The 20,351-nt window shown below is 44.0% G+C and overlaps 1 protein-coding gene across 2 annotated transcripts in view; it reads left to right on the forward strand.

The window, feature by feature from the left end:
- The window catches only part of POC1B (POC1 centriolar protein B), a 124,972-nt gene extending 120,074 nt beyond the window's left edge, over window positions 1-4,898 (forward strand). For both annotated transcript variants that reach the window (XM_048835619.2, XM_075124294.1), the window contains one exon: window positions 1,342-4,898. Coding sequence is in view for 1 of the 2 variants with exons in the window: in XM_075124294.1 (XP_074980395.1) it covers window positions 1,342-1,383 (42 nt within the window). In the remaining variant the exon portion in view is untranslated. The remainder of the gene's footprint in view (window positions 1-1,341) is intronic.
- Window positions 4,899-20,351: the final 15,453 nt, after the last annotated feature.

Below are 20,351 nucleotides of genomic sequence, written 5' to 3' on the forward strand. Positions count from 1 at the left end.
GTAAAACCCTTTCACCTGTAAAGGGTTAAGAAGCTAAGGTAACCCCGCTGGCACCTGACCCAAAATGGCCCATGAAGGGCAAGGTTCTTTCAAATCTGGAGGGGGGGGGGGAGGACAAAGGTTTTGGTCTGTCTGTGTGAAGCTTTTGCCGGGAACAGATCAGGAATGCAGCCTTACAACTCCTGTAAAGTTAGTAAGTAATCTATAAGTAATCTAGCTAGAAAATGTGTTAGATTTTCTTTTGTTTAATGGCTGGTAAAATAAGCTGTGCTGGATGGAATGTATATTCCTGTTTTTGTGTCTTTTGTAACTTAAGGTTTTACCTAGAGGGATTCTCTATGTTTTGAATCTGATTACCCTTTAAGGTATTTACCATCCTGATTTTACAGAGGTGATTCCTTTACCTTTTCTTTAATTAAAATTCTTCTTTTAAGAACCTGATTGATTTTTCATTGTTCTTAAGATCCAAGGGTTTGGGTCTGTGTTCACCTATACAAATTGGTGAGGATTCTTATCAAGCCTTCCCCAGGAAAGAGGGTGTAGGGCTTGGGGGGATATTTTGGGAGAAGACGGCTCCAAGTGGTCTCTTTCCCTGTTCTTTCTTTAAAACGCTTGGTGGTGCAGCATGCGGTTCAAGGACAAGGCAAAGTTTGTACCTTGAGGAAGTTTTAACCTAAGCTGGTAAGAATAAGCTTAGGGGGTCTTTCATGCAGGTCCCCACATCTGTACCCTAGAGTTCAGAGTGGGGAAGGAACCTTGACACCTTGAAAAATCATGTTCTCTCTTGCTAGAACTTTGCAGATTAAAACTCTGAAGATTCCATCTGCACTGGACATGCTCTGGTCCAGGGCTCAGCATGACATTTCTTTACAGCTCTGGGCTTTTGTGGGTTGGGGCTGAGTCTGGGCACCAGAACAGAGAGCAGGGAACTTCTGCCTCAGGTGAATGTATGCAAGGACAAAGTAAATCTGTTCAGTCAACTACAAATCCCACGGTTAACTTTGTTGTCAAACATCTTTGCTCGCTGGAGTGTTAAGTGGAAGCTTTGGAGAAGAGAAAAATATAAAATGAGTTCAAACACACTTTGACTGGGATAATTGGCATATTGTATAATGCAGTTTGTTTTCCCCATCCTCTCTCTGTATTTGGGCTTTAATACCTTTGCACAGTGTTGTCTTCGGTGGTGGTCGAAAATGGAGATAATCGGAGACTTCTCTTTTTACAGCATAAAGCTTCACTCTGAGCTTTGCCAAATGAATACATTTAGTTTTCACATGAAATGAGGCCAAATCCTGAAAAGCAAATTAAGCAGCCTTTTTTTTTTTTTTTTTTACTTTACAGCTGTTTGATAGAGGTTCCTGCCGTCTTTTAGCAACAGATTAAGGAGCGGATTAGCAATGAGTACATGGAGGATGTCTGCAGTTCCACATGCACATAGTCCACTGACAGCTGGCTGGTTAAACTTTTACTGTTATTGTGGTATATTTAACATTATGTAGATGGCTACTTAGGGAGCTGTTCCCTCAGTTGTACTGTTATTTGTTAGTTGTAAGATTTAGACATAAACCTTTAATTATGTCTAGCATCTTTTGAGAAAGTAATTTCTGGTCTCTCCTACTGCACCCAACTTCTTGGGGTGCTGGTGTGGGTGTGAGCAGGATACCCTTTAATATGGCTTTAAATAATCGCAGCAATGTTATTTAACATCTATTAGAAAAGATTGCTCCCCTATGCCCAGTTTGTTTTCTTTGGACAGCAGTAGTGTAAGGGAGGCAAATAATTTCAGAAACTTTTTTACAAGGTTAGATGTAGTGGGTCAAACCTTCGGCTGGTATAAACCAATGCAGGTCAATAACAGGTGAGGATCTGGCTCAGAAACATTATTTAGAGATTAATTGCAGTCCTTTTTTAACATATAAGCACCTTTCAGAGTATTCAAGTGAGGCTCCTTTAGTTGTTTTTCAAAAACTGCATTCAGATAATGTCTGAATAATAGGAATAGCCAGAAATAACTAGCTGTATATTAAATGTAAAGAGAGATTGGAGTTAAAATTTGCAAAAGGGCCCACGTGATTTAGGAGCCTGAGTCCATTTTCAAAAGTCACTTATTCACTCTAGTGCCTAAGTCTCGTTCTAAATCAATGGGACTTCAGCTTCTAATCACTTGAGTGCTTTGGAAAATTTTACCCTGGGTATTTTTTTACATATAGTTTGGAAATGCAGGAAAAACTGCAAAATTATGGTTCAACATAATTCAGTATATTCTATATTTGCTGGATACTTGTGGTTTCTTTTATCCAGATGTTTCCTTATTAAACAGCCATCAAAGAAAACTTATGGAAGCAGCAGGGTGAGTAGCAAAAACATGCATAATATGACCACTGAACAAAGGAATCTGCACCTTCAGTGTCAGAATGGATTGCATATGAACATAAGTATTCATTAGAGCACATTACTTACAAACTCAGAAGTAATTCAGAGAAGATTTGGGACCCATATCTGAGGTTAAATTTGATATCCATTTTTAAATGTTATAATAGGCATTATAATGTAGTTTTTTGTAGATTTGTTATTAGTCACCTCCGTGTGTGTGTGTTTGTGTATATATATATATATATATTTATATACATATATATGTACACACAACATACTGTGTTGTATATGCTTCTATATACAGGATGTTGTGGAGATGTACATTTTAGGTATTTAAAACTATAAAAATATATTTGCATGAAAGATACTGAACTATTAACATTAATGGACCCCCTGCGCCTGCCCCCTCACCGAATTCAAATAAACTATTTAAGATTCCAAATATCTAGTGAAATGCGTAGCTAGCCTCAAAAGATTTACCTTTCATCTAAAACTAAGGGTACATCTACAGTACGAAATTATTTCGAAATTATTCTATTCGAATTTTCGGAAGCTATTTTATACATTCGGTCTTCTGTGTCCCCACTAAAGCGCATGAATTCGGTGGAGTGCGACTAGACTACCAAGGCTAGCATCGAATGTCAGAGCGCTGCACTGTAGGTAGCTATCCCACAGTTCCCGCAGTCCCTGCCGCCCATTGGAATTCTGGGTTAAGCTCCCAGTGCATGATGGGCAAAAACATTCTCATGGGTGTTTCTAGGTGTGTGTCGTCAGTCACTCCTCCCTTCGTGAAAGCTACGGCAGACAATCGTTTCACGCCTTTTTGGCATGCAGACACCATACTGCTTTCAGCAGACGGTGCACCGCTGCTTTCCTGCTACTATGAATCCACCTGTCATTTCCTCTCATCTTCCTATGTAATCTCTACTATCTACTCTTTCTCTTCCTCATCAAACGCTTCCGCTGCCTACTCTACTCGTCCATCGAGAACTGAGCAGCGCAGCTTCCGCCACCAACCCTGCTCTCCCGCTATTGCCGCGCTTCCGAGCTTCTCCATGTTGCCTGTCCTGGGCTCCTGCCTCTGTGAAAGCTACAGAAGACAACCATTTCCTGCCTTTTTTCAGCTACCATGAACTGAACAGCACCTCTTCCGCTGCCACTCTGCTCTCCTACGTTTCGCGCCCTTTTTCCAGGATTACTTGTGCAGATGTCATAGCAATGGAGCCCGATCAGATCTCCACTGCAGTTTTGACCACTGTAAATACCTCACACATTATACAGCAGTATGTGCAGTACCTGCAAAACTGGGCGAGGAAGCGACGACAGCATGATTACGATAGTGATGAGGACATGGACGCAGACGTTCCTAGAAGCATGGCATGTGGCAATTGGGAGATCATGGTGCTGTTGGGCCAGGTTCATGCTGTGGAATGCCGATTCTGGGCCTGGGAAACAAGCACAGACTGGTGGGACTGCATAGTGTTGAAGGTATGGGATGATTCCCAATGTCTGAGAAACTTTCGTATGCATAGGGCCACTTTCATGGAACTTTGTGACTTGCTGTCCCCTGCCCTGAAGTGCAAAGACACCAAAATGAGAGCAGCCCTTACAGTTGAGAAGTGAGTAGCCATATCCCTGTGGAAGCTTGCAACACCCGACAGCTACCGGTCAGTCGGGAATCAGTTTGGAGTGGGCAAATCTACTGTGGGGGCTGCTGTGCTGCAAGTAGCCAACACAATCATTGACCAGCTGCTATCAAGGGTAGTGGCTTTGGAAATGTGCAGACCATTGTGGATGGCTTTAATGCGCTGGGGTTTCCTAACTGCGGCGGGGCGATAGATGGAATGCGGAACACCGGCGCGGCAAGTACATAAACTTTTTTCCATGGTGCTGCAAGCACTGGTGGATCACAAGAGACTTTTCACCAACATCAACATGGGATGGCCAGGAAAGGTGCATGACGCTTGCATCTTCATGAACTCTGGTCTGTTTGAACAGCTGCAGGAAGGAACTTACTTCTCAGACCAGAAAATTACTGTTGGGGATGTTGAAATGCCTATAGTTATCCTTGGGGACCCAGCCTTCCCCTTAATGCCATGACTCATGAAGCTGTACACAGGCACCCTGGACAGTAGTAAGGAGCAGTTCAACTATAAGCTGAGCAAGTGCAGAATGGTGGCAGAATGTGCTTTTGGATGTTTGAAAGTGCGCTGGCGCAGTTTACTGACTCGGTTAGATCTCAGCACAACCAATATTCCAATTGTAATTGCTGCTTGTTGTGTGCTCCACAATATCTGTGAGAGTAAGGGGGAGACATTTATGGCGGGGTGGCAGGTTGAGGCAACTCACCTGGAGGCCAGTTTCACATAGCCAGACAACAGGGCAATTTGAAGAGCGCAGCAGGGCACACTGCACATCACAGAAGCTTTGAAAGCCAGTTTCATGACTGGCCAGGGTACAGTGTGACAGTTGTGTTTGTTTCTCTTGAAGTTACCTGCCCCCTATACATATATATATGGAAATAAAGTCACAATTGTTTAAAAACCGTTCTTTATTATTTGTTGCACAAAACATTGAGAGAAATCATAAGGTAGACAGGGGAGTGGGGGTATTGGGTTAGAGTGGAGGAGGAGGAGGAGGGAAGGACAAGTCCAGAAACCAAATCAAAATTTCTGATATGCCAGCTTTCTGCTGCTTGTGCAATCCTCTGAGGTTGACTGTGTGGGTCACCATAGCCTTCTCGCCCCCACCCCCCGTGTTCTCGGGCATCTGGGTGAGGAGGCTATGGAACTTGGGGAGGAGGGAGGGTGGTTATACAGGGGCTGCAGTGGCAGTCTGTGGTCTTGCTGCCTTTCCCGCATTAGATCCACCATACAGTGCAGCATATCAGTTTACTCCCTCATGAGCTTGACCATAGCATCCTGCCTGCTTTCATCGTGTGCGTCCCTCCTCTCTTCGTATTCATGTAACGCTTTACGCAACTCTGCAATTGTTTGCCTCCACGCATTCAACTGGGCCCCATCAGTGCGGGAGGACTGCATAAGCTCAACAAACATGTCGTCCTGAGTTAGTTTTTTCCACCTTCTAATCTGGACCAGTCTCTGGGACGGAGTAGATAGGGGCTGCGTTGAAACATTTGCACCTGTGGGAGGAGAAAAAGGGAGGGTAGTATTTTAAAAGATACATTTTAGAGAACAAAGGAGACGCTCTTTCTCAGTGAAACAGGCTATTCATAGTACACAGCACATGTTCTTTCTGTACAAGGTCTCATTTTGCCTTATACTGAAGTGCCTGTCACTTTGGTGTGAGTAAGCCATCACATGCAGCTGGGCAACAGCTTGCAGGCAGCCATGGTAAGCCCTAGGGGCATGTGGGGTTCTGCTTCTTCTGCAGTCATTTCAATGCTTTCAAACTGTTAGGCCCCCTTTTCCATAGCAAGCAATGCCTGGTGGCTTTGCCATATAAAAGGAGGATCTGCGGGCTCTCTGGGAAGATCAATTCACACAACATCTTCCCCCCTCAACACACACACCGCATGGCTCCGATGAGGCTGTGAGCAGGGATGAGCCCTTTAAACTGAACGCGAACAGCCCAGCGCTGCTGGGTTTCTCCCCACCCCCCACCACGTGGCTTTGATCAAGCTCTCACTCACCAGAAGTGCCTTCTCCAGGGTCATGGTCCAGGAGCGTGCCTTGGGAGTGAGGGAAGGCTATTGGCTCCAGTGTTAAGAATAGTTCCTGGCTAGAGGGGAAAACAGATTCCCCACTTGCCTCCTGTGCACTGTCCTCCTCCTCCTCCTCGTCTTCGTCCTCCAATAACTCATCCTCCTCGCTCCGTGCAACTCCCCCCATGTAGGTGTCCAAGGACAGTTGTGGGGTTGTGGTGGCGTCACCCCCCATAATTGCATGCAGCTCATGGTAGAAGTGGCATGTATTGGGCTGTGACCCAGAGCACCCATTTGCCTCCCTGGCTTTTTGGTACACTTGCCTGAGCTCCTTGATTTTTGTACGACACTGTTCTGTGTCCCTGGAGTAGCCTCTTTCTGTCATGGCCCTGGAGTACTTATTTGCGTTTCTTTTTTTGGAATGTATTTCTGCCATAACAGATTCATCTCCCCAGCATGCGATGAGATCCATTGCCTCCCATTCGGACCATGCAGGAGCTCGTCTGCGAATCCTGGACTGCGTGGTCTCTTGTGATAGTGGACTCTGCATGGTCGCCTGTGATGGTGGACTGTGCTGATGGTTACCTGTGCTGATGGGGACCAAATAGGAAATTCAAAAGTTCCCAGGGCTTTTACTGCCTACCTGGCTAGTGCATCGGAGTTGAGAGTGTTGTCCAGAGCAGTCACAAGGGAGCATTCTGGGATAGCTCCCGGAGGCCAATAACGTTGAATTGCGTCCACAGTACCTGTAATCTGGAACTGTGATCTCGATTTTAGCGCTACTCCACTTGCCGAGGTGGAGTACAGAAATCGGACTAAAGAGCCCTTTAAATCGAAAAAACTGGTTTGGTCATGTAGATGGAATCAGTTTTATTTCAAAGTAACTCGGCTAATTCTGAAATAACCGCGTACTGTAGACCAGGCCTAAATGTCTGAAATCAGTTCCCTGTATACTTGTAAACTAGGCCCAGCACTCATGGGATCATGTTTCTTCCACAAGAATTTACCAAGTCAGCTTTTGCTGGTGAAAATTAGATCTTGGGAAAGGCCTGCAGCTCTGTATGGGTGAAGAAGGCCACCGGAGCAGAGCAGCTTTCAGGGCGAGGGCCCCAGATCTGAGTGAAGGGTTCTTGTTCTGTCTTGCAAGAACTGATGACATAACAGTCTCTTGCAGAAGAAACTCCGACTCTTCAATACAGACCCTGGTTTATGAGGAAACTAATTTAAAATATTTCATGATAGAAATGGTCATGCTTGTAATTTGTCAGCACTTCCCACATTTTTGTTAGATATTTGGAATTTTAAACGGTCACTGGCAATTCTTTAGAAAGCATCTCAGCTTTCCATTAGCAGCAATTCTGACCCCTATTTGGCTGTCAATCCTTCCGTTTCACCACCACCCCACCCTGAATCAGGAAGAGTGCCTGATTGGCTGGCACTTGGGGTCAGAGTTAGAAGGGCTCAACACCTGCATTTAGAGCCAGATTCCCAAAACAGCTCATCACTCAATAAAGTGAGCTCTTTTAAAAACCCAGCCCCTTATTTTGGTGCATAAAGTACTCCTGGGGGAATTCTGCACCAAAAAATTCTGTGCACAATATTTTAAAATTCTGCATATTTTATTTGTCAAAATAATGCAATATAATCATGCTGGTTCAATTATTTTGGTAATTTATTTAAACTACAATACAATGGATAGAGAATGGGAGTTGGGATCATAGGATGAAATCCCCAAACCACATCTGTCTAATAGTAATGTAGCTAGGTTTGACCCTTTATTTCTAGACATTAGTCAACAAATATATGCAGCCATATGCTCAGTGTTACATCATAGGCAACTGAAGAGCAAGTGAGGGCTGGGGAATCAAACTCAAAATTTATATTGGCTACTGACCATCTCCAGAAAGGTCAGTAGCAAACAGTTCATGGAGAAGATTTTGATAAGAAATTTTTTCAGTCAAAAAATTTAGACCAGTTGTAATCACTAAAGCACCATAAGCATTTATAGGGCCATACTGTCCTTTACACCTCTCTGGCCATGTAAAGGAGCCTTAAAACTTTTACACCTGTTTTATACTCCTGGGGGAATTCACAAAGACAATGGGAACAATTCATTAAGCAGGCAGGCTGCTACATTCTGCTCTGCCTGAGGGGGCAGCCTGCACCATACCTACCTCCTTAGATACACCCTGAAGCCCTGCCCCTCCATGCTGATCATGCTGCAATAGTTAGGAAGAAGGACAGTGTGTGTCTCTCTCTCTGTCACTCACAACTCCTCACCCCTTCACACACTCCCAGTGGAGATTTATGTCTCTATTGGCTGCTCCAGGCGCCTGAACCAACCTGCCTGTGCTGCCAGGGAGGGTCACATGACTACTCTTGTGGCTTCCCTTTGCTGCTCTGTCAGAAGTCATTTTTCTGCGGGGAAGCAAAGAAATGTGCGGGGGACATGAACTCTGTGCACGCACAGTGATGCAGCATTCCCCCAGGAGTAATAAATGGGAGCTGAGATCTTTTGAAAATCTGGCCCCAATTGTGCATACTGAGCTCTTTCAAATATCTGTCTCTGTCAGTCACAGTGCTGCCATTTGGTGTTTAGTTACAACTATGCTGTACATAGTTGTCTTGGGTTTGAAATGTCTGCTCTGGATAACCTGAATCAGGCAGATCATTTCTTTTTTTTTAATTAAAATGAGGTCTCTTCAAGACTGTGAGGCAGGCTGGGCCACTGAGCAGCAGAAAACTGAGACTCCTGAATGTTTACACAATGATGGAAAAATCCATGTATACTGGTGCAAATAGCATGTTACCAAAACCAGATATCTGGCCCATAGTGTGCAGTGACTGCTATAAAATTTGCCACTTGAGTTACAGAACCTTACACCTAAACATACTAGAATTTATAATCAACCTTAAAATAATGGCTTTCATGCACAGGGATCAGTAAAACTTCTTTTGGTTCCCTTTGCCTGAGTAGGCTTCTTAATTTATCCTCCCCAGGATTGGGGCCAATGGTGAAAAGCTGCCTAAATGACAACCTGAGGATATGGAGTTCTGTTTATCCACAGGCCTGATGGACACCTCTAACTTGACCTCCAGAACTAGCCCACGTAGGGAGCAGAATAAAGGATTGCAGGTTAAGAGTTTAGAAACCCAATCCCCACCATTACAAAAAGCCTAAGAGCCCATTTACTCAGGCAAAACTGCTGTGTGTGGGGATGTTGTCATAACCCAATATGGTCTTGTCTATGTAAATAGAATTATTTTCTAGCACAGTTGGGTCCCATCCCCCGCATCACCATAGAGTTGTGTTTGTACAAGTGTTCTAAATCTCTGCATGTATTCAGTCTACTGCCAGCAAGCTCAGGGCAATGTTCCCACAACCTATTAATGGAAGGGTGGAGAAGACAGGGTGAAATCCTGGTTCCAGTGAAGTCAATGGGAGTTTTGCCACTGACTTCACTAGGGCCAGGACTTAACTCTCCAGTCTTTTCTTGGCTTGTAGTTGGCTCTTATCTTTCCCTGACTGTGAATGGATTAATATGTCTAGCAATAGCCATTTGCTCTCTCCCTCTCTTTTTAAAAATAGTGAGGGGGAGGGCCCGCTGCCACTGAAATCTCATGTAGAGTGTGCAGGTGATCATCAGCCCCCAGAAAAGAGAATTTCACGGCTGGTACTTCTTGGCTACAGGTTGGTTCCCAGCACTACGTTACATTTTGGTTATTGGTTTGGTTATTTGTTAGATGCTCTTTTTTTAACATAGGTTCAAAAGACAGATTTGAAAGATCTCAACTGGAGGAAAAATATGGAGAAGTCTTTGGCTAAAGGGGTGTGAAAATTCTCTCTTCCTATTGGATGCCTCTGCCTCCATTTGCACATTGAAAAGGATCAGTCACAATCTGGTCTGTACTTATGGAACAGGTCCACAAAATAGAATTGGCAGATGAGAAATTGTCATGTGGTTGTCTCTATATATGCACGTATACACACACTGGGTGAAATCCCAGACCCACTGAAGTCGATGGGAGTTTTATCATTGACTTCAGTAGAGCCAGGATTTCACCCGCTGTCTGTATACACACATACTGTGTACGTACTAGTATAGCCTATCAAATAGGAAAGCATCCTCCTGTATTTCATGTTTTCCACTCAAGTCCTGATTTCACATATCCTATTTACCTTGGGCTAAGAAATAGGTTAACTGATGGACATAATTTTTGTCTTAAATATACGTTTCTTGCTTTAGAGGATTTAAGTCAGACCCTTATATAACATCGTTTCTTGTGGTTTAATGAAGTAAAAAAACCCTTCTTGCTTCTGAGTTCTGCAATAACAATCACATTCTCAGGAAGAGGAAATGAGCAGTGTAGTACACACTGTATCTTTTAAACATTAACCATTGTTAAGAGCATGTTGCTGCAGACAGAGTGGCAGCAGGGCAGGAGGGTGGGAAGCAGGTGTTACCTGCAGGGAGCACAAGGCTCGCAAAAACAGTTTAGTAATTCAGATAAATTACCCACCCTGACTCTACCCTCTACCAAATGGAAAGACTTTTTAATACCACTAATTGCCAGTATGGGAAAGCTTAACAAATGCCTGAGGGAAATGGACAGTTAAATTTCTCATCTTTGGCCTCTTATTGGAAAAGACCTTGATCTCCTTCTTTCAGTCTCCATAGGATTACATTTCACACCTAATACTATAGTCTGAGATAACTTGGCTTCCAGATGCCCTGCTATGGATGAGTTCTTTGCATTACAAAGAAATCAAAACTCTCTCCCTTCTTGCTAATCCTTCTTTGTCCTTAACCTAGCCCGTTCTCCATCTCTTCTACCTCAGAAAGTGAATGGCTTCACTGCAGAGTGAGCTCAGACTTGCCTATCCCAGGTGGAGCATCTCCATTGGAAAGCCCTCCTCACACCACACCCATGTGGCTATGGCTATGCTAGTGCTGTATCAGACTTGGGTGGGATACCCCAAAGTTACATTTGCCAAGAGTGAGGCTGAATGTAGGTGAAGTTGACCAAGAGGAACTTTATTAAACCCTGTGCACTGCTCTGTCCATGTGGCTCTGTTTTTTCTAGCATAACTCCACCCATTTCTTTTTCCTCTGGTGTCCCATCAATATCAGTGACTCCAGAGAACATGGGCCTTCTGAGTCCACTTCTACTGATCATGATACATCTGTCCTATTTTATAAACATGTTAATATAAATATTAATACCAAATAATTGGCACCCAGACACCAAGCCATTGTCCTTTCACCCTGAGGTAGCTAGCATGTAGCTGAGCTGGAGTCTCATCTTTATGACAGACTCAGATGGCTACATAGTCTTTGAGATAGTCTGGGCTCCTCAACTGGCAACCACACTAGGAGCGACCTTTCTCTGTCTCACTCTCATGTGTCTCCAAGTCCAGCAAACTATCTCTGTGGAGTCTCCTCCCGCCCTTGTGGGGTCAGCCTCCGGACGGTTCACTGCCTCTCTGTCTGGAACGATCTCTGTATCTCTATAGGCTCTCTCTGGGTGTGGTGTCTGCTGCCTCCTGTTCCCTTGGATCACTTGTCTCTCTGGCAAAGTCACCTTATATGACCTGGGTACCACTGCACCCGTCACGACTCCTTTATTCCACCCTTCTGGTGTCTCTCTCTAATGGCTAGATCATGCCAGTCTCCGGGGCTGGTAGGTCATGGGCAGATCTGTCATATTCTAGTGCCTGCTTTCTCAGATTGTTGGCCATCTTCTCTCGGCAGCACCTCCATCCTGCTGGCTGCAAGAGGTCTTTCCTCACTGGTAGCAGGCTTTTGGTCCTTTGTTCCACCAGTGCCTGCGCTGGATGTTTTGGCAACCCTGTAATGAGGTATTCCTGTGTGCCAAAAATGCTAACAATGCTAAGTCAGAAAAAACATCCTTGCGTAACAGTCTCTTAGCTGCTTTCACAGCTGATTCCACTTTACCATTACCCTGGGGGGATCCTGTGGGATGAGGCAGCATGGAGGAGAGACCACTGGAGCAGGCTGGACTGGGAGTGGGGCACGGGCTGGCACTTTCTGCTGCCTGATGGCCATCATGCCAAGCAGCCACTCCATCAACTCCCTATGTTGCTGTTGCTCTCCCCACTGCAGCTGTCAGTCTTACTCCCTCATGGCATGGTCCTGGGTGATGTAGTCCACTACCATCTTCTGCTCCCTCTCCAGTATCTTCTCAGCTGCAGCCTGGCTCTGCCAGTCCTGCTCTGGGGGCTGGTACAACCAGCTAGCAAAGTCTCTGTGTATCTCCTGCAGCAGCTTGTCTCTGGCCTTTTTTTCTTTTCCCCTGAAGGTTCTTGCACCTCTCACTGACAGTCAATGGCATTCTTGAGTGGGGAGGGGGATTCATCCGGACTGGTGTAGATGTCTCAGAAAAACATCATTTATCCTTTTTGGGGAGGCACTGTCTCTCCTTTAAGTTTCTGCACCACAGATGTAAAAATTTGCAATTTTTCTCTCATTGGCAAGTGGACTCCTCAGTTTCTTTGCATTTCCCTGCTCTGTGGCTGTTGTGACCAGTTTCTCCACACCAAAAGTATGGCAAGTGATGATATGTTGTTATATTATATAATCGCTATATGTATATAAAAACCTGAACCTTGCTTGTTGTGGGTTGGGTAGTGGGAAAAAGCACCAGAAAAATATATAGGCTTCCTTGCATTTGTGGGCATGTACTAATGCTCCCTGCTTTGCATGCATGCAACACTGCATGCCTCAATACAACACTGCTTGCATGTTTAATTCCCCCCACCCCTTTGGAATCCATCTTAGATCACAGGTGACTGGGTAAGAGGAAGGGGAGGATGGGGAAACCGCAATTCTTCAACCCTCAACGGAAGCTTTGCAGGCAACGCCCAGCCCACAGCATGCGTGATTGAGACTGGTCATAACCAGCCAAAGCCCCGCCCTCTTATTTTGTAATACCTCCCATAGCAATCACAGACAAGCATAATTGCTTCTTGCCCAGCTGCAGTGATGCTGGTTCCTCTGCCTGTTCCTCTTGGGTCTGTTCCCCCATCACATTCCTAAAGATATCCTGGGTGTCCAGCAAGAGAAACTCATGGGTGTGCCTCAAAGCAGTTGAAGGAGTGGAAGATACGCATCAGCTCTATGTCCTCTCCTCCCTTTGCCGCCAGTCCCTGCTGCTCCACTCCCTCTATCCCTTCTTCATTTTCCAATAGCTCATCCAGCAGAATGATGGGTCTGTACTCAGGGCAGGGCCCATCATCGAATGGGCATGTTTTTGCTGAGCTGGACATGGCATTGTGATCCTTGGTCTTCCTGTATGCAGTCTTTGGGGTTTTGAATTTTCTCTCTACACTGAGGTCCTGTCTGCTGAATCCACTGCCAGCTTCTTGGAGATCTAAAATTGCTGATTTCAGATACATCTGTCCAATTATGGGTCTAATTGACTTCATAACAGAGGTTCACCAGAACCTTGGTGTCAACTCTTGGCCAGCTGGCAGCACGCTGGGAGGAGAACTTCTCAGATGGCATCTTTTCAGATGCCATGGAAGTGCAGCAGAAGTATCACAGGCAAACATGGGGTTTAAACACTAAGCCAGTGTCATTGACTTCCAGTGCAGAGGAAGGGAGGAGGTAGAGAGGGAGAGGATGGTAAAATGCAGCCCAGGGGGAACAGTGGGAAGGCATTAGAGGACTATCAGTACCTAGGCTTGAATAGCCTGTGTCCTCTCTGCAAAATAGGTGGATTGCCAGCCCAGAAAGAGGTCAAACCTGGGCCCTAAACCGTGAGCCAAGTATGCTAGCCCATGCTTGAAGCACCTTCAAATCTGGGTGAGAGCTTTTTCTGTGTAGATGAGGGGTTTAAGGGCAACACCTGGGTGAGAGCCTGGGCGAACTCTGCAATAAAGATGTAGCCTAAGTGTTCTTATATGCATTCCTTCCAGTCTTGATGGCCTCCAGCTGATTCGGGTTGAAAGCTGTCTCCCATTTCATGTACCCAGCACCTGTAATTGGAAACTATAATATAGTACATAGCCACTCTCTTACCTAGTGCCTTCTTAGGTCATTCCTCAAGTTGTATGTGTTAGGATGTAAGTACTGACTTTAGCATGTCATTGTTTATGTGAGGGAAACAGGCTCTCACCATAGTTTCCCATTGTACTGACTGCTCCCACACAACATGTGAGGTTATGCAGTGCAAGAGTAGAGAGTCATAGGTGCTACTTCCCTGTGGAGAAATGCTGTTCCATTCCCCACTATCACACTTGTTTTGTTCTGTGGGATATTCAAAAACATCCAGTATTGGCCTCACTCTTCTCTCATTGAAGTCAATGGGAACTACAGCAATAGGCCAATGCTGAGCACTTTTGAAAATCCCATGCTCCTTGATATTAAAAAGTCATTGCAGCCGTCACTTTGGATTTCTTTTACAAGAACTAGATGGAAATCACTTTTAATTCCTTACAAAAGAAGCAAGATTGTGGCATTAAGCAGAGGAAATGATGGTCACCCAGGTTAAGTATTTATAAATCTTTATGATTGCAGAGCAGAGCTACATGGCTACATTTACCCTCTTCCATCACTACAGCCAAGAAAATGGCAACAAAATATTTATACCTACTTGAAAATACAAGGGAAAATTACATAGCTTGAAATTCTGCTTCTCTGAAGAGATCCGCTTGTAGGATTCTCATTCCTGGCTATTTACGCCTTAGCATGAGACTGCCATAATTCCCCGAGGGTTCGAGCCTGCAGCATTGAAATCAATAGGCACAGGGCCGAACAGCTAGCTCTTAGAGATTCTTGACCCTTGATGGTAGCAATAGCGGAACAGAGCACAAGTCAGATCCCCTTTTAGTTGTTTTGGAATGCCCACTGCTGAGTATAAATGCTGCCCTCCGAGGGTTCCAGTCAGTTCCCTGAACTGAACAGGTGGTGAAGATCCCAGGAGGAAAACTCAAGATGATCAACACAAGATCAAAAATGTGCCTCAGAGAAAATTTAAAAAAAAAAATACGGAAGCATATCTGCAAAAGGGTAAGCGCCAAACTTTGAGGGGAGGGGTCTGTGTGAGAGGGTGTGAGAATCCAGCCAAATGATCTCATCAGAGAAACAGAATTGCAAGGTAATTAATTTCCCCTTCTCTAAAGTTACCGTCTGTGCAACATTATCTCTCTCCTGGAGAGGTAAAAGCTCAAGGGATGTCCTCAAAGAAAACTGAGTGTGGAGCTGCAATGAGCAAAAATAACAAGGCCAGTACCCACTGTGTGAAGAGGGAAGGTTTGTTTATATATGGCTGTTGTTGAGTGAGGAGATCTAAAAAATAGCAGAAAACAGTCAGAAGAATGTCTGAAGTACTGTAAAGAGTCTGGTTCTATGGCTATGTCTTTACTGCCGAATTAAAGTGAGTTTTTACATGGAGATTGCTAACTCGAGTTATGTATCTCACTGTAAAAAGCCTTGCAGAGATAAGGCTCAGGAATTTTTTATCAATGTGGCTACAATAGTTAACCCCCACCTGAAGTTAAATTTGACTGTATTAGGGTAAAAGCTTTAATGCCTTGTCTCCACTAGGATTTTACAAAGTGAAATCGCTAACTTGAGCTAGCCATCTCCCTGTAAAAACACATCTTTTTGGTCAGTCAAATGTAGCCTGTGTCTGGCAGTCTGCACCCACAGACCATGGAACTGGCCAAGGGACTGACTGATAATGGCCTCAGCATGCATCAGGTGGGTCAACTGTTAAAATAAAGTGGCACAAACTAAAATGTAACTACTTCAGACCTATGACTGAGCTATGGAAAAGAATAATAGGAAATTTCAAACATTCGAGCAAGTCCCTGAACTATTCATTTGCAAGCTTAAAATTAATGTTATCCTCTGCTACATGCTACATTTCAAAAGCTGCTCTTCCTGCTCTGCACCTTTGATAAATCTGTAATATGAATAGAGACCTGCCAGGTTTCACTTATTTTGCATTCATTTTAAGGCAGTATTTAAAGCAGCCCTCACTTATGAAAAAGTCTTTTGCTTTGTTTTTTCAATGAGGCATTTAAAATCTCACACACACTGATTCTCAAATTCTTTTTTTTTTAAATGAGGCTGTCATGGTTCTGACAGCTCTGTATACAGCTTAGAATTTTCTTCCACCATTGTGAAAGGATAGGATGATGATAAGCAGCAAAAACAAAACATCTTGTAGTGGAATAAAATTCCTAAGGTTCTTCCATCAAACATCCCTTCTTGCCCCTTCCCCAAAATAGCTTATATTTTTAGATTAATCTCTAATTTAGAGGAAGAATAATACCTAGCTCTTATAAAGCACTTTTCATTTGTAGATCTCAGAGCTTTACAAAGCAGGTCAGTGTCATTATCGCTATTTTGGAGATGAAGAAACTGAGGCACGGAGAGGCAGTGACTTGCACAGTATCACCCAATGGGTCAGTAGCAGAGCAGAGAATAGAACCCAGGACTCCTGAGTCCCAGTCCAATGTCCCACACTGCCAAACCAAATGTGTACACCTAGAGTTTTTATGGGGAGAAATTCCAATAATTACATAAACAACCCTAAACAAAATGGATGGTATCATTATCCAGCTTAATCTGCTAGGAGGTGTAGAGTTAACTCACAAGTGTTTAGAAATTTCATTTTATTTCTTCCTGTTGGAAGGAGATTTTTCTGTTCATCACAACTATTATTGGGTGGTATAGAACAAAAAAGTCAGAAATGGGCAATAATTCTGAAACTAAAGGGACTGTGAGGAGCAGCAGAGACACTGAAAGGTGAATGGGGAGAGTGAGGGGAAGCAGGACAGTGGCATTAGCATGAGACAGATTTAGGAGCTGCAGGTGGAATGGGGTGCATGGGGATATGGAGCAGGAGGGAGGCTGAGGGAGATGTAGGGGGCAGAAGGGAGGCTGGGGAGGAGCAGAAGGCAGTGATGGGGATGGGAGACGGAGAGGATAGAATAGCAGCTCCCCCAGCTAGTATTGGTGAAGGGGAGACCCCTCAGAGCAGCCAGTGGAATTCAGTGTTGCCAACTCTCATGAATTAATTGTGAGTCACAGAATTTTGGTATCTGCAGGAGGAGCTGTCACAAGGACATGATGCACTCCTCTGAGCTCACCGTTTTCAGGGCTGGGCATGCAGGCAAAGCTCTGTGCAAGAGCCTTGGGGCTGAGGACGCAGACGAAGCTAAACAGGGAAGACTTGGTATAAAATGTCACTTGCTAGGTGAACTCGAGGGCCGTGGACAGAGGCAGCTAACAGGAGAGTTTCAGAGAGAGTTTGGAGCAGGAGTATGAGAAGCTTTCCTTCCAGGATCAGTACTACGTGTGATACCAAGATGGCCAGTGATGGAATCGTGGTGACCTGCAAAAAACATGACATGTTCTCTCCCTGAAGCCAGATGGGATTTCCTTTTCATGAAATGCAAGTTGGGAGATGTGTTGGAGGAAAAGATTCTTGGATTGGAGGGGCAAAATATGCCACTGAGATCAGAGAAGCTGATTTGTTCCTAGACAACCAGGTTCAGGTTCAAAGAAATATGGAGCTGGCCACCAAGAAGTCAGAGAGAAAGGAAGTCAGAGAGGAGGCCTGGCAGATTGTAACCACCAGAGGCAAGAGGTCACGGTGGCATTCTGCACAGCTGGACACAGATGAAGATAGGCAGGCTGTGACTACCAGAGAGAAGAGAACTGAGAAGAATTCCACACAGCTAGAAGTTCCAAATCAATACCAGGCCCTTGACATGGAAACTACAGAAGATGCATCTCAAGATCCAGCAGATCCAAGGGAACAAAGAGATGAATGGAACACACATGTGGATGGCAGCTCTGCCCAACCTTTAAGAAAATCAACCTTGCCGGTAAAGAGTTTTCCAACTGTCCAAGGAAGACAAGTGATCCTTGTTGGAGATTTACTACTCAGAAGACTTGAAAGAACATTCTGCAAGGACAGGCAGACAACAGGACAGTGTGCTCCCTTCCCAGAGTCAAGGCATGAGATATCACTCTAAGATTCTGAAGCTGACTGGCAAGGATCTATTGGTGATGGTTTACATTGGCCCTAATGACACTGAGTTGTGGGAGATCTTGAAGATAATAGATGACTTTAAGGAACTCCGAAGCAGTAAAGGCTGCTATAAAAAATGTATCTATCTGTATCTATAGATAATGGGAAGTTATTAGTAATGAATATAAATCAGAACTTAGTTATTGTAGAAAATAGAAAAGGGAAGCAAAGGGACACAAAGAGAAATGTACGGCCAGCAGAGTTAAGGACAATAAGAAGGAGTTTTTTAAATATAATAGGGAAAAAAAGATTCCTGAGAATTGTATTGGTCCATTAATAGATGAAAATGGTAGAATTATCAATAATAATGCAGAAAAGGCAGAAGTATTCAGTAAATAACTTCTGTATTGGGAGTAAAAACAGATGATATAGACTCATCATGTGGTGATGATCGCACTCTGTCCACTCCACTAATATCTCTGGAAGAGGTTAAATAGAAGCTACTAAAGCTAGACATTTTTAAAGCAGCAGATCGAGATAACTTGCAAGTAAGAGTTTTAAAAGAGCAGACTGAGGAGCTGACTGGAGCATTAATGTTGATTTTCAATGAGCCTTGGAGCACTGGGGAAGTTCCAGAAGAATGGAAGACAGCTAATGTTTTCCAATTTTTAAAATGGGTAAACGGGATGACCCAGGTAATTATAGGCCTGTCAGCCTGACATCAATCCCAGGCAAGATAATGGATCAGCTGATATGGGACTCAATTAATAAAGAATTAAAGGAAGGTAATGTAATTAATGCAAATCAACCTGGGTTTAAGGAAAATACATCCTGTCAAACTAACTTAATATCTTTTATTTTTATGTGGTTACAGGTTTGGTTGATAAAGGTAATAATGTTGATGTAATATACTTAGACTTCTGTAAAGCATTCAAGTTGGTATCGCAGAACATTTTGATTAAAAAACTAGACAAATTCAGACTGGAAATAAGGCATACATTTTAATGATGAGAGAAAATAACAATTGGAGCAACTGTTAAAGGGTCGGAGTGGATTCTCCATCACTGACCATTTTAAAATTAAGATTGGACGTTTTTCTAAAAGATCTGCTCTTGAAATTATTTTGGGGAAGTTCTATGTGTTATACAGGACATCAGATTAGATGATCACAGTGGTCTTGTCAGGTCTTGGAATCTATGCAACTATGAATCTATCCTAACACCGAGTCCTGCCTTCATGTATGGCCCTGTAGCAGAGAGAGGGACATGGGTCAGAGGAAGGAAGGGAGTCATGGAAGTGGTGCTGCTGGGTCCCAGATAGATTAGTTCCAGGGCAGCAGGAGGCAGAGAAGTGCTTCTGCTAGGTCCAGACAGTAATAGGAAATGAACAGCAGTTCCACTGTCTTGGGGGAGCGGGGAAGAGAGGTTAAATGGAGTCTCCAGCTGAGCAGCCAGGGAGAGGCAATCATTTTGTGTGTATTAAAAGTTGACTTTTCAATCTTTTTATCACACACACATTGGCAGAGGAATATAGAGGAGTCAAGAAGTAGAAAAAAACAGACTAAAAACTTTTTTTTTTTAAAGAAACGTTACTTTTTGGGCCAATCTCACGGCTTTTGAGGGTTTGACTTGAAATTTTTGCTCTCTTGAGGTTGGCAATACTGTTTGTCAACCCTCTAGTGATTGATCAATACACAGAGGAGGGTGGGGAGTAACTGTATTTTTCATTATCTGAAGCACATGCTGCTCAAAAACACCTTCCAATAAATTTGAATCTCCCTAAAAAGCAGCATGGTGCCTGGTGACACAAAAACAATTTGATGTGATTGGGAGTAGTGACTGAGTTTAACAGAGTTTAACAGATGATATCTTATCTTATACATAGTGCATAAGGGGTGTATGTATTTGAACAGCTAATCTGATAAATTTGAACTTTATGTTGTCAGACGTTACTGGTGTGGTGCTCTGCTTGTGTTCGGTGATGATAACAGTTGGCTGTGTGCGTGTTCCCTCTGTATGCTGTCCCAGCTCTGTGCAGATAGCTAACACAGCAGACCCCGAGAGAACCCCCAATAACCACAGACTCTAGTAAGGTATGAAGGCACATCGGCCAGGTTTATTGCTCAAACGAAGCACAGTGATAGTTCCCCATAGACTTTACAGGGCATACTACGAATTTGTGCTCCCTGGCAATGGACTCAGCTCAGTCAGTGGCGGGACTTTCCACTGCCCCCTAGGCCGGACAAAGACACCATCCCAGGGATGCATTCTTATACACAGGTACAAACAAGTTACACAACACTCCT

The sequence above is a fragment of the Caretta caretta genome, chromosome 1 (assembly GCF_965140235.1).
Source record: "Caretta caretta isolate rCarCar2 chromosome 1, rCarCar1.hap1, whole genome shotgun sequence".
In the NCBI taxonomy this organism is placed as follows: domain Eukaryota; kingdom Metazoa; phylum Chordata; order Testudines; family Cheloniidae; genus Caretta; species Caretta caretta.